This window comes from Heterodontus francisci, chromosome 38 (genome assembly GCF_036365525.1).
Source record: "Heterodontus francisci isolate sHetFra1 chromosome 38, sHetFra1.hap1, whole genome shotgun sequence".
Taxonomy (NCBI): Eukaryota; Metazoa; Chordata; class Chondrichthyes; order Heterodontiformes; family Heterodontidae; genus Heterodontus; species Heterodontus francisci.
In genome coordinates this window covers 9,991,361-10,004,689 of record NC_090408.1, presented here as the reverse complement: position 1 = coordinate 10,004,689, position 13,329 = coordinate 9,991,361, and the positions used below count along the sequence as shown (strand labels likewise).

The following is a 13,329-nucleotide window of genomic DNA, read 5'->3' as shown; positions in this document are numbered from 1 at the left end:
TCTAAGTGTAAAACAGTTTCCCCTGCTCTCTGTCCTAAATCTGTTCTATAATATTTATTCCCCCTTATTCAATACCTCTCAATCATAGAATGGTTACAGCACAGAAGGAGGCCATTCAGCCCTTCATCTCCATGCCAGTTCTCTACAAGAGTAACTCACTTAGCCCCACTCCCCAGCTTTTTCCTCGTTGCCTTGCAAATTTTTTCTCTTCAGATAGTTATCCAGTTCTCTTTTGAAGGCCTCGAATGAATCGGCCTCTACCAAACTCACAGCCAGTACATTCCAGATCCTAACCACTCACTGCCTAAAAAATGGTTTTCCTCATATTGCTGTCACTTCGTTCGCCAATCACCTTAAATCGGTGTCCTCTCATTCTGGATCCTTTGGCCCACGGGAACAGTTTCTCCCTATCTACTCTGTCCAGACCCCTCATGATTTCGAACACCTCTATCAAATCTCTTAATCTTCTCTTCTCCAAGGAGAACAGACCCAGTTTTTCCAACTTATCCACATTGTTATGAAAGTGCTTCTGTTTTTGTTAAATACATTTTTTGAGGATTCATAGTCAAACTGAAGATATGTTGGACCCGTATTTTTTCAAGAGGGTCATCAAAAGGACATTGAAAGGACTTGTTTGACAATGTTTACTGGTTGTCACATGACTCAAGTTAAAAATAGAACAGAAACCCTGGTAACTGAGGAAGATAAGTGCAGAGAAGTGACAGGTCAGAAAGTGGACTTTCTGTTTCCAGTTTCACTTTTGAATTGTTTGGCGTTGGGAATGAACTGTTGAAAAGGGGTTGGAGCTTAAAAAAATGAAACTGAAGGACAGAACCCCAGCTCAGCCCAGCCTGTTCCATCTCTTTAAAAAGCCTGCAGAAACAGAGAGAACTTCCAAGGAGAAAAGAGAGTTCCCAAGGAAGGAGAGAAGACCACAACCCAGCTCAGCTCTCCAGCACCTCTCTAAAAGGCCCTGAGAGTCCACTGTGTCAGCTCATCTCATCTCCTGTCTTTGAAGAAAAGCCTGCTAAATTAATTCTCAACACTGCCTGAAAATAACTGTTCGAAAAGATCCCAGTGACCCGTCTACGTGTACTTTAAGATTAGACTCTATGCCAGTTTTGGAACACAACATATCTGTTTTTTCTTCAAGAATGAGCAAGTATTCAGCCCAAGTGGTTTTTGTTGTCCTCAAATAGACTGGATAGCCTCATAAAAAAGGCTGAAAATTCTTGTAATAACTACCTTTAAAATATTGGACAGTTTTTACATGGAGTTCCATGGTGGCATCTTCATCACACACAAAGAGCATTTTTGAATGTTGCTGGAATGCAAATACATTCACATGTGGTTTACACAATCTTCTATTGCTTTACATCGAGCCAAAGCTTTAAGTTCCTGTGATAAGAATCATCATCTCTCTAGCATCCATTGCTGGAAACAATCTCTTTCTATGTACTCTATCCAAGCCTTCATAACTTTAAACATCATGATCAGATCACCCTTAATCTCCCCTGTTCTAACAAAAACCAGTCGCATGGCATAACGACCTGAGCTAAGATGACCTTGCAGACTAAAGTTCATCAGGGAGGCAGCAGCAGGGAGTTGTACCATCTACTGCAAGTTGACCTGCAGCCAGCCATAAGTGCAGGCACAACACAGACAACAGCAGTCAATCCACACTGACTGCACCATCAATGTGGATCAGGCTCATAACTGTTGTCAACTTGTGTGTCCAGACGCTTCCATTACATCATTCGGGACATCCACAACATCAGCCAATCAACAATGCAAACTGTATCAAGCTGGTCACTAGTGTCTGCTAACCAGGACAAACTCTTACCACTTGCAGGGGCAAGGCAATAGCAGAACAAGTCATTGCAATTCTTCCACATCATAGGATTCACCAAAGTCCCAGGCATCACCAAGGCATCACCACTCCATCAACATCTAGTCAGTGGCCATCAGCACAGGATCAAATCACCATTCACCTATTAGACAATTTTGTTCTCTTTATCTGAATTATTTCAAGAAGGCAGACTTGAAGAACGGCTCCTAGGCAACAAAAACCCCTGGAGCCTTTGGTGAATTATACCTGGCAAGACCCATAGTTGGGAATTGAATGCAGATTCAACGATGCACCTGCATCAACCAAGTTGTTTGGAGAACATTGTTGGTACCTGGCAATGGCACTTCAGATGATGCGACAGCTGGGGGTAAATCGGGCAATGCTGCAGTCCAACCTCACTGTTCAAAGAGGCCTAACTATGGAGAAGATGGAGGAGTACTTCAGGCTGCCCTAGAGGACGATGCAGGCAATAGCCTTGAAGTTTTTACTGCAGAAATTGCTTTCCAGCCAAAAAGAGCAGGCTCTCATACAGCCAATGTACTACTCTGGAGAGAAGTGGGGTAATGAGAACCTAAGGGTGATGCATGGGGTAGAGATTTCACACTGGAGCGTAGGGCAAGAGAACATACAGGGAAATAGAGAAATAATATGGGGCAGGGAGTTAGTGAGTATTAGGTTAGTAATTAACTGATGGGTTTTTAATCACTGTGGAAAGTGGAAAGAGGGAAGATATTTTGAGCCAATTAGAATCCCTATTTGTACGAATTTTCTCTCTCTGTTTTTTCATCGAAGCTTTCAAGGACAAAGCTATTTCAAGAAAAACCTTTACAGTTTGGGATTATACACACGTATAAATAGATGTAAACAATAATATGTAATTCAGAAAGAATCAATGCATTTAAAATCCATGCTACAAAAAAATCCACAAATACCCATATTTGTACTTTTCATATTCTTTAACAAAAAAAACATACTATGGCAACAAGGTTTATCATTCTACGTAAACATCTAGAAGGAAAAACTCAGTTCATGTTATTAGCCCATGTCCTTACCTCATTCTACAAATAAAGGAACGTCTGGATCCCATGCACATTCTCATTGAAGACTGCTGCCCTTCCTTTTTAACTGTCCCAGTCTTGAGATCCAGAATGCGGCCTAGATTTTAAGGGGGAACAAAAAGAAATTATGTTAAATTAATATCACTGCACAATGTCCCTAGAATGAGGTTGATGTGGCATATCGATTTATCCCATGCTCTCAGCAAGCAGCACCCAAAGGGAGTGTGGGTTAGAGACAGAGCTTCAACACCATAGTGCAGATTCAATTTGCACTTATTGTTGGGTAGTAAAACCTCCCTAGGCACTTCACAGGTGCTTTATCAAACAAACTTTGACCCATGTAAGGAGATACTAGGACAGATGGCCAAAAGTTTAGTCAAAGACATAGATTTTAAGGAACATTTGAAAGGAGAAAAATGTAGAGAGGTTTAGGGAGGGAAACCAGAGTTTAGGGCCAAGACAGCTGAAGCACGCCGCTAACAGTGGAGCAGTTAAAATCAGGGATGCGCAGGAGACCAGAGATCTTGGAGGGTTGTACAGTTGGAGGAAATTGATTCAGAGATAAGGAGGAGGGAGGCCATGAAGCAATTTGAAAACAAGGATGAGAATTTTAAAATCAAGGCATTGCTGGGCCAAGAGTCAATGTCGGTCGGCGAGCAGAGAGGTGATTGGCAATGGGACTTGGTGCAAGTTAGGATACAGGCAGCAGAGTTTCGGATGACCTCAAGTTTATGGAGTGTGGAAGATGGGAGGCCAGCCAGGAAACCCGTGCTCCCTTCATGCGCAGCTCTATACTGAGTCTGCACATTTAGCGGATTTGTCCCATAATCATCTTGGTGCAGGTAGCTTGTAGCGTACATGTTAGAATAATTCAATTGTAAACAGAATTTTTTTTTTAAGAAAAAAAAAGCACTTTCAATAACAGGGCAAGTTAATTTGGTTTAACATTCCTGAATCCCACACTATTATATCACCCCTCAATGTGTCAGAACCATCACTGCGCTCATGTATTGAATGGTATTACGATATACTTTTATCTGTTATTGTGATTGGCTTCTTTTTGCTGCTGAAGTAAAAGAGAAACTGTAACACTCTCTATGTCCTACACAGAGAACTGAACATATGTAACTCACAAATTGGTCAGTCCAGTTTCCGTTGTTAGAAATCTTAAGGAAGCATCTAACTTGCTAAAATATTTTGCATTAGTAATATCTAATTTATACATAATTTTCCCATGAATTGGAAGGTTGAACTGTTCTCCTTTAAAGCCTCGGTTCATAAAATTTTCAATTTACATATATTTTTTGTCATCAGTGAATTCCCCCACTACATCTATATCTTGTTAAACATCTTACCTGCATGCATATTACTCTAATGATCCCTTACCCTATAACCTGCTTCACCTGAATACCACGCTTTGTCTTGATCCCACATTCAATGCCACGGGAATTAGACAAACTGATTCCAATTTATTTATGTTTTCTATGTACTCCATTGTAACAAATTAAGTTTTTATTTTTTTCCTGTAGTACAAATGGGTGGATTACTGGGCTAATTTGTTGGTCAATCCTGATCTGCTGTTTCATTGGCAAACAACCCATCCCTGTACATGTGTCAGTGCCTGAATCACTTTAAGCCTTTACTATGAGTACCCTCTTTTCTTGATTGAGGTTTACACAAGTGCCCAATTCTAAAATTGGCTGGATATATTTTGGGACCAATACAAATGACAACCAGTGTTTAGTGCCCTTGTGTATGGCATTGGTATGTATACTCTTTGCCTCCAGTGATTTAGGTCCATGCTATCATTTCTTGTAATCTTGTTCAGACACTACATTCACTTGTGCACATGCATCCTATTTAAATGAAATGAACAAAATAAGTGACAGCCATTCCTCAGGGCAATGCCTTGACCAATCAGAGTCAAGCTGCCTGGTTTAAATTTCAAACAAAGCTTGGCAGTTAACTGTCAGTCATCATAAACTGGTGCATTCTCCATGGCAATACCTCTACCAATCAGAGTTCACTTACCAACCAATCAGCACTCTCTCCTCATGCAGTATAAGTTGTTGTTTTCCCTTACATTGGTTATTCCTGCATATTGTCCTGATAAGTGCAAGACGAAAAGCTTCGACAGCATGTCTCTATTTTCAGCAATTCTCAAGAAATGATTTTTATTCATTACCGGATTATGGTATCAATTCTCTCTCTTTCATTTGCTGGATTTGCAGTTTCTACAATTCCTCAATCAGTTTTCTCTTCTACAGCTTGCAATCTAATTTTGTTTTTGCAATATATTATGTATCAATAATTTCTTCTACAATTTATGGATGATTGCCCAAAGTCCATGCTCTATATGGGGCACACAATTTACTCTCTTTTCTCTTTTAATTGCAGATTACATTTCATGTTTCTAACTGGGGCTTTTTTGCCTACAACCTAAATAGTTCAATTTTCCTCACAGCACTTTGACATTCTTTTAGTTTATGTCGCCTTAGAAGTCTATGCTGCTTTTGGCACATTAGTAGATTCTCAGAGAATTATTTGGTATGTCACCAATTATATGGTACAGTAGCCCAATCGTTACTGTATTGTACCAACAACCTAGAGGTCATGGGCTCAAATCCCACCATGGCAAGGTGTGAAATTTATCTCAATATATGTGGTAATTTGTGGGCTGGCACCAGAAAAGTAACCATGAAAGCCAAATAGATCATCATAAAAACTCAACTGGATCATTAATGTCCTTCAGGGAAGGGAACCTGCTATCCCTCTGGTCTACATGTCCACAAAGTCACTGGCGCTGAATTTTCTCTGAAGTGGGCTAGCTTAGGATGAGCTTTGTCAGCATTACCTACATTCTCAGAATAAATAAATAAAAATTGTGTCATTTATTTTTGTCAGTCTTTGAATTTAGTCTTACTGTTACTTCTTAATTCACTAACGTTTGATCTTCTGCTTTCTGCATGTGAAAAATCTTTCATATTTTAGAATTACAGTATTTCTCAAAACTTATCCATTACTGCAAGTATAAATTCTTGTCATTGGATAATTCCAGGCCTTTACAAGCTAAGTTCTGAAGAAAGCTTCAAGTGATTAAACTTACTGTTGCTGGAGAGAAACAGAGGTGAGACATGGTATAGGTAATCAAAGTAATGAAGGGTAGACATGAGGTGAAAGCAAGCAAGCCATTTATTTCATATAATGAGCATGAAACCAGAGGTCTTGAGAACAAGATTTACAAGCCAGAAGCAAGATTAGAGATGAACAACAGCGCCCCGACCCACCTCCCCACAAATAATATAACTGATATGTGAATAAACTCCCAGAGAGGTTCGTTGTTTCGAGGGCAATTGGTATGTTAAAAAGGATTGATCTCTATTGAGAAAATTACCCCCAGCAAATCAAGACCAAGTGTAAAGAAACAACAATTTGAAGTTACTTATTACCTTACACAACCTCAGTATGTCTCAAAGCACTTCACAGCCAATTAAGTACTGTTGATACAGTCACTGTTGTAATATTGGAAAACGCAGCACCCAATATGCACACAGCAAGGTCCCATAAATAGCAATGAAATACATGACCAGAATTTTTTTTTTAATGGAAAAAGAGGAGGGATAAATATTGGCCAAGGTATTGATAGAACTTCCCTGACTACCTTCCAATACGACCGTGGGATCTTTTATGTCCACCTGAGGGAGATGTGGCCTCAGTTTAACATTTCATCTGAAAGACAGCACCTCAGACAGTGCAACACTCCCTCAGTACTGCACTGGAGTTTCAACCTGGACTGTATGCTCAAGTCTCTAGTGTGAGAATGCTACCACAGAGCAACAGCTGACACCTAAGTGTACTCTTTTTCTTCGCTAAGTGTATTCTTAGATGAAGTGGAGATGCACGCCAAGGAATAACTGGAGCAGGGGGTGGAGATATAGTTTCTTTTAAAGTCATTCTGTTTACGTTTTTAAAATTCCATTATAAATACCTACATCCACATTTATAATGTGAATTGACCCTGTATGCTTGTTATGCTGTGAGGAAGTCTAGAGGAGAGGTAAAGGCTGGGAGAGGGGGTTCAGCTGTGTGCAGAAGGGAGGGCACTGCAGGGGGAGGGAAACCCAGGGGGGGACATAAATAAGCTCTGTCACAACGACTGCATATGCGCCTGCGTACGACCATGCACAGTATCTGCTAATGTCTCACAGCAGAGCTTGGCCTCCAATTTTTCCTGGAACCCCCTTTGGACCAAGGTCCCCCTCTGCCCATGCCGTGTGGTGGCCAGCATGCAACGACAACCCCATGCACAGACATCTTCCACTCGCCAAAACAAGTTTGGGTACTAGAACATCTGGACCCTCATGGACAACTCCAACAGTGATGGGCCTGAGCGTCGCACCGCTATCATAGCTTGGGAACTCAGACGCCTTAACACTGACATTGCTGCTCTAAGTGAGACATAATGTGCAGGAGAAGGCCAACTGAAGGAGCAAGGTGGAGAATATGCCTTTTTCTGGAAGGATTTCCCAGAGAGGAATGACACATCCATGGGGCGGGCTTCACCATCAAAAACGAACTTGTCTGCATCTCAGCGACTTCCCCATGGGATAAGCGAGCGCCTCATGACTGCTTGGCTCACCCTAACAAGAAACCAGCATGCCACTGTCATCAGCGCATACGCTCCTACTCTTGAGGCAACAGATGAGGCCTAAGAGAGATTCTACACCAACCTTGAGCAATCGCTAGCCTGAGTCCCAGCAGACGACAAGCTGATCCTCCTCAGAGACTTCAGCACCAGAGAAGAAAAGGATGCAAATGTCTGGAAGAGGGAGATTGGCAAGGAAGGAGTAGGGAAAACCAACTACAACGGAGTTCTCCTCCTAACGAAATGTGTTGAGCATGACCTCGCCATAACTAACACACTGTTACACCGGTGAGATAAACACAAGACCTCACGGCAACACTTGCAGTCCAAACACTGCGTCATTGTTCGAGCAAGGGACCGCAGAGATGTCCACATCACCCATGCTGTGACAGATACTGACGACTGCTGGACTGATCACCGCTTCATCCGATCTACCATCTCAATTAGCCTAGCTCCCAAGCAGCAGAGGCCACAAATGCAATGCACAAGCAAATTAACATTGAAGGCTTCAAAGATCCCACCAAGCGGCCCTTCTCAGTCAGCACTTTACTGCCAAATTCTCAACCTCCAGCTACCAAGAAGTATTTAGATGAGCACTTGAAACGCCATAGCATACAAGGCTACGGGCCAAGTGCTGGAAAATGGGATTAGAATAGTTAGGTACTTGATGGCCGGCACAGACACGATGGGCCGAAGGGCCTGTTTCTCTGCTGTATGACGATGAGCAGGAGCCATGGGGTGCCATTAGTGCCTTGTCACCCCTAAAGGTCACCATAACAAGCACCGGCAAAGACATCGTTGGCTTCTCCACTGGGAAGCACCCATGTCTGGTTTGATGAGAACAACCAAGAAATACAGGACCTAATCGAATGTAAGCACAAAGCCTTCACAGACTGGAAACTTCGCCACACCTTCAAGGTAAAGCAGCAATCCTACAGGCTCATGAAGGCAGCGGTGCAGCATAAAATCTAGTACAGAAAAAACAAATGGTGGGTAGAAAGAGCGCAAGACATCCAGCAAGTTGCGCACACCAACGACATGCGCGGTTTCTTCAATGCTGTCAAGGCGATCTATGGCCCAAGCACTCAAGGGCCCACCCCGCTGAGAGCCAAGTATGGAGGAGAACTCATCAAGAACAGGGAGAGAGTCAGTGCTCTCTGGAGGGAATATTTTGAAGAACACCTTAACCAAGACGATGTCTTTGACTTGAATGTCCTCAACTCTATCCCTCAACACCCTGCCCGGCACAGTCTCGGTGCTACCCCAGTCTGGAGCGAGGTCAAAAAAGCCATTCAACAAGTGAAGAACAAGGTCTCTGAAGCAGATGGAATCCCTGCCAAAATCCTGAAGCATGGCAGAAACACACTCCGGGCAAAACTGCACAACCTCATATCCCTCATTTGGGATGAGGAGCGCTTGCCGGGGGACATCAGGGATGTTGTGATCGCAGCTGTCTTCAAGAAGGGAGACAAGACCGATTGGAGCAATTACAGAGGAATCTCCCTGCTGTCTGTCACAGGCAAGATCATTGCAAGGATTTTCGTTAATTGCCTCCTCCCAGTGGCTGCAGACCTCCTTCTGGAGTTGCAGTGCAGCTTTTGCCCATCGAGAAGCACCACAGACATGATCTTCACTGCATGGCAAATCCAAGAAAAGTGCAGGGTACAATGCCAATTGCTGTACATTGCCTTTTTTGACCTCACAAAAGCCTTTGACTCTGTCAACCACAAAGGCTTACAGAGCATCCTGCTCAAATTTGGCTGCCCTCAGAAGTTTGTCACCATCCTTCATCTACTCCATGACACAAAGATACAACGACACAAGAAATAGGAGCAGGAGCAGACCATATGTCTCATCGAGTCTGCTACGCCCTCCAAAATGATTATGGCTGATCTTAGGATTCAACTCCACTTTCCCGCCCGCTCGCTATACCCCTTGAATCCCTGAGAGACCAAAAATCTGTCCATCCCAGCCTTAAATGTATTCAATGATGGAGCATCCACAACCCTCTGGGTAGAGACTGCCAAGGATTCACAACCCTTTGAGTGAATTAATTTCTCCTTATCTCAATCCTAAATGATCGGCCCCTTATCCTGAGACTGTGCCCCCATGTTTTAGATTCCCTGACCAGTGGAAATAATCTCTCAGTGTCCACCCTATCCAGCCTCTTTAGAATCTTATATTTCAACGAGATCACCTCTCATTCTTCTAAACTCCAGAGAATACAGACCCAATTTACTTAGTCGTTCATCATAGGACAACACCCTTATCCCAGGGACCCAATCTAGTGAACCTTTGCTCTACTGCCTTCAATGCAAGTATATCCTTTCTTAAACGTGGAGACCAAAACAGCACACAGTATTCCAGATGTGGTCTTACCAATACCCTGTACAATTGTAGCAATATTTCCTTATTCCTGTACTCCAATCCCCTAGCAATAAAGGTCAACATGCCATTTGCCTTCCTAATTGCTTGTTGTACCTGCATGTTAACTTCTGAGTTCCTTGTACAAGCACACCCAGGTTTCTTTGAACATCGACACTTACAAGTTGCACACCTTTTAAAAAAAATTCTGCTTTTCTATTCTCACGACCAAAGTGCATAACTTTACATTTCCCTACATTATACTCCAGCTGCCTTCTTGTTGCCCACTCACTTAACCAGTCGATATCTCTTTGCAGCCTCTCTGTGTCTTCTCTACAGCTTACCTTTCCACCTTTCTCTGTCTCTTTACCTAACTCATTAATATAGATTGTAAATAGCTGAGGCCCCACCATTGATCCTGGCGGCTCTCCACTATTTACTGCCTGCCAACTTGAAAATGCCCTATTTATGTCCACTCACTGCTTCCTGTCTGTTAACCAATCATTTATCCATGCTTATAAATTACCCACAACTCCATGAGCCCTTATCTCACCGATTAATCTTCTGTGTGGCACCTTATCGAATGCTTTTAGAAATCCAGGTATACTATATCTACTGATTCCCTTTTATCTACCCTACTAGTTACACCCTCAAAAAACTCTAATAAATTTGTCAAACAGGATTTCCCTTCAGTAAAACCATGTCGACTTGTTCTAATCATACTATGATTTTCTAAGTGCATTGTTAAGACTTCCTTAATAATAGATTCCAGCATTTTCCCAACGACTGATGTTAGGCAGTTCCCCAATTTCTCTCTTCCTCCCTTCTTGAAAAGCAGTGTAACATTTTCCAACTTCCAATCTGATGGGACTGTTCCAGAGTCTGAGGCATTTTGGAAAATAATAGCTTGCACATTCACTATATCTGCAGCTGTCTCTTTCAGAACCCTAGGATGTAGGCCATCAGGTCCTGGAGATTTGTCAGATTTTAGTCCCTTAAGTTCCTCCAATACTTTTTCTCTGCTGATATGAATTTCCTTAATTTCCTCAATCTTTTTAGACCCAAGGTTACTGTCTATTTCTGGTATGGAGCTTGTGTTTTCTACTGTGAAGACAGACACAAAATATTTGTTCAATGCCTCTGCCATTTCCTCATTCCTCATGATAATTTCTCCTGCCTCTGCTTCCAAGGGACCAATGTTTACTTTAGCTACTCTCTTCCTTTTGATATACCTATAAAAGCTCTTACAATCTGTTTTTGTATTACTGGCTAGTTTACTGTCATGTTTTAATTTTTCCTTTTTTATCAACGTTTTGGTGGCCCTTTGCTGGTTTCTACAACACACCCAATCCTCAGACTTGATACTCTTTATTGCAACATTGTAAGCCTTTTCTTTTAATCTAACACTATCCTTAACTTCCTAAGTGAGCCACGGATGGTCTTTCTGGCTGAGTTTTTGTTTTTCAAAAGGAATGTATTTTTGTTGAACGTTTTGCATTGTTTCTTTAAAGGTTTCCCACTGTTCATTTACCGCCATACGCTTTGTTCTATTTACCCAATTTACCTTAGCCAGTTCTCCCCTCATGCCTATGTAATTGGCTTTGTTTAAATGATATGCATGATGATATGCAAGCTGTGATCCTCACCAACAGAACCACTCTATTCTCAGTCAAAACGGGTCAAACAAGGCTGTGTTATTGCACCAACCCTCTTCTCCATTTTCCTTGCTGCAATGCTACATCTCACCTCCAGCAAACTACCTGCAGGCGTGGAGATAATCTACAGAACAGACGGGAAACTGTTCAAACTACACTGCCTTCAATCCAAAACCAAAATCACTCCAACCTCAGTCATCGAGCTTCAGTTTTCAGATGACGCTTGCATGTGTGCTCACTCTGAAACTGCGCGCCAGATCACTGGTGGCTCCTTCTCCAAAGCAAATGAGAAAATGGGTCTTTCACTAAACACTTGGAAAATGAAGGTCCTCTTCCAACCAGCTCCCACAGCACAACACCTCCCCTTGCCAATCAAGATCAACGGTGAGATCTTGGAAAATGTGGACCATTTTCTATATCTCAGGAGTCTCCTCTTGGTAAAGGCAGACATAGACGACGAGGTTCATCATCACCTCCAATTTGCCAGTATAGCCTTCGGCCGACTGAGGAAAAGAGTATTTGAGGATCAGGATCTCAAACCTGAGACTAAGATCACGGTTTACCGGGCAGCAGTGATTCCTGTGCTCCTATATGCTTTGGAGGCTTGGACAGCCTACAGCAGACACCGCAAAGCACTGGCAAAATACCACCAGAGATGCCTCCACAAGATCCTCCGAATCTGGTGGCAAGAAAGGCAGTCCAACAGCAGCATCCTCTCCCAAGCCAAGCTGCCCAGCATGGGTGCTAAGCACCCAAAACCAAATCTGCTGGGCGGGACATGTGTTTCACATGCCTGACACAAGACCCCCAAAGCAGCTGTTCTACTCAGAAATTGGTCGCAGCAGGAGATCCCAGGATCTCAGCAAAAATGCTTTAGAGATGTCCTCAAAGCATCCCTGAAGAGATCAAACATTCCCGTCGATTCGTGGGAGTCCCTGGCTCGTGACAGTCGTAGATGGAGAAAGCTCATTTGGGAAGGGATTTGAGGGACTTCGTCAGGAACATGCGGAAGCAATGTCAAGACATCGGAGAAAGCACACAAACCTCCAAATTACTCATCTACCTGACTCTTCAAACACCACCTGCCCCTCATGTGGCAGAGTATGCAGCTCACGCATTGGACGTATCAGCCATCTCAGAATCCACTGAACCAGAAAGGAAACAAGTCATCCTCAATCCCGGAGGACTGCTGAAGAAGGAGGAGATACCTCCAGACAGTGGTGGTGCTGCATCACCGAATTTTACAATTCCCAGCTGAGCCTTTACTGTAGAGAAACTTCTGCTCACCAACCAACTCTACTTCCCAAATTACAGCAGATTTTGCTATTTTTAAATAAAATTGTGAAATCGAAATATTGTATAAAAATAAGGAACATTTGATTTTAAAATGGTCATAGAGTCATTTACAGCACAGAAGGAGGCCATTCAGTTCATCGAGTCCAGGACAGCTCTCCATCAAGCTATCCAGTCAGTCCCACTCCCCTGTAGCCCTGCAAGTCTATTCCCTTCAAGTGGCCATCCAATTTCCTTTTGAAGTCATTGATTGTCTCCGCTTCCGCCATCCTTGTGAGCAGTGAGTTCCAGGTCATTATCACCCGCTGAGTAAAAAAGTGCTTCCTCATATTTCCCCTGCCCAAAACTCTCTTGCCCAAAACTGTGTCCCTTAGTCTTTGTACCATTAGTTAACAGGAACTGTTTTTCCATGTCCAACTCATCCAAGCCTGTCATAATCATGTACACTTCTATTAAATCCCCCCT

The 13,329-nt window shown here is 42.7% G+C and overlaps 1 protein-coding gene across 5 annotated transcripts in view; it reads right to left on the bottom strand.

Annotated features, from left to right (window-relative positions):
- The window catches only part of arnt2 (aryl-hydrocarbon receptor nuclear translocator 2), a 503,920-nt gene that overhangs the window by 317,184 nt on the left and 173,407 nt on the right, over nt 1-13,329 (bottom strand). For all 5 annotated transcript variants that reach the window (XM_068017713.1, XM_068017714.1, XM_068017715.1 and 2 more), the window contains exon 5: nt 2,902-3,004. In XM_068017713.1, the coding sequence (XP_067873814.1) occupies nt 2,902-3,004 (103 nt within the window). The remainder of the gene's footprint in view (nt 1-2,901; nt 3,005-13,329) is intronic.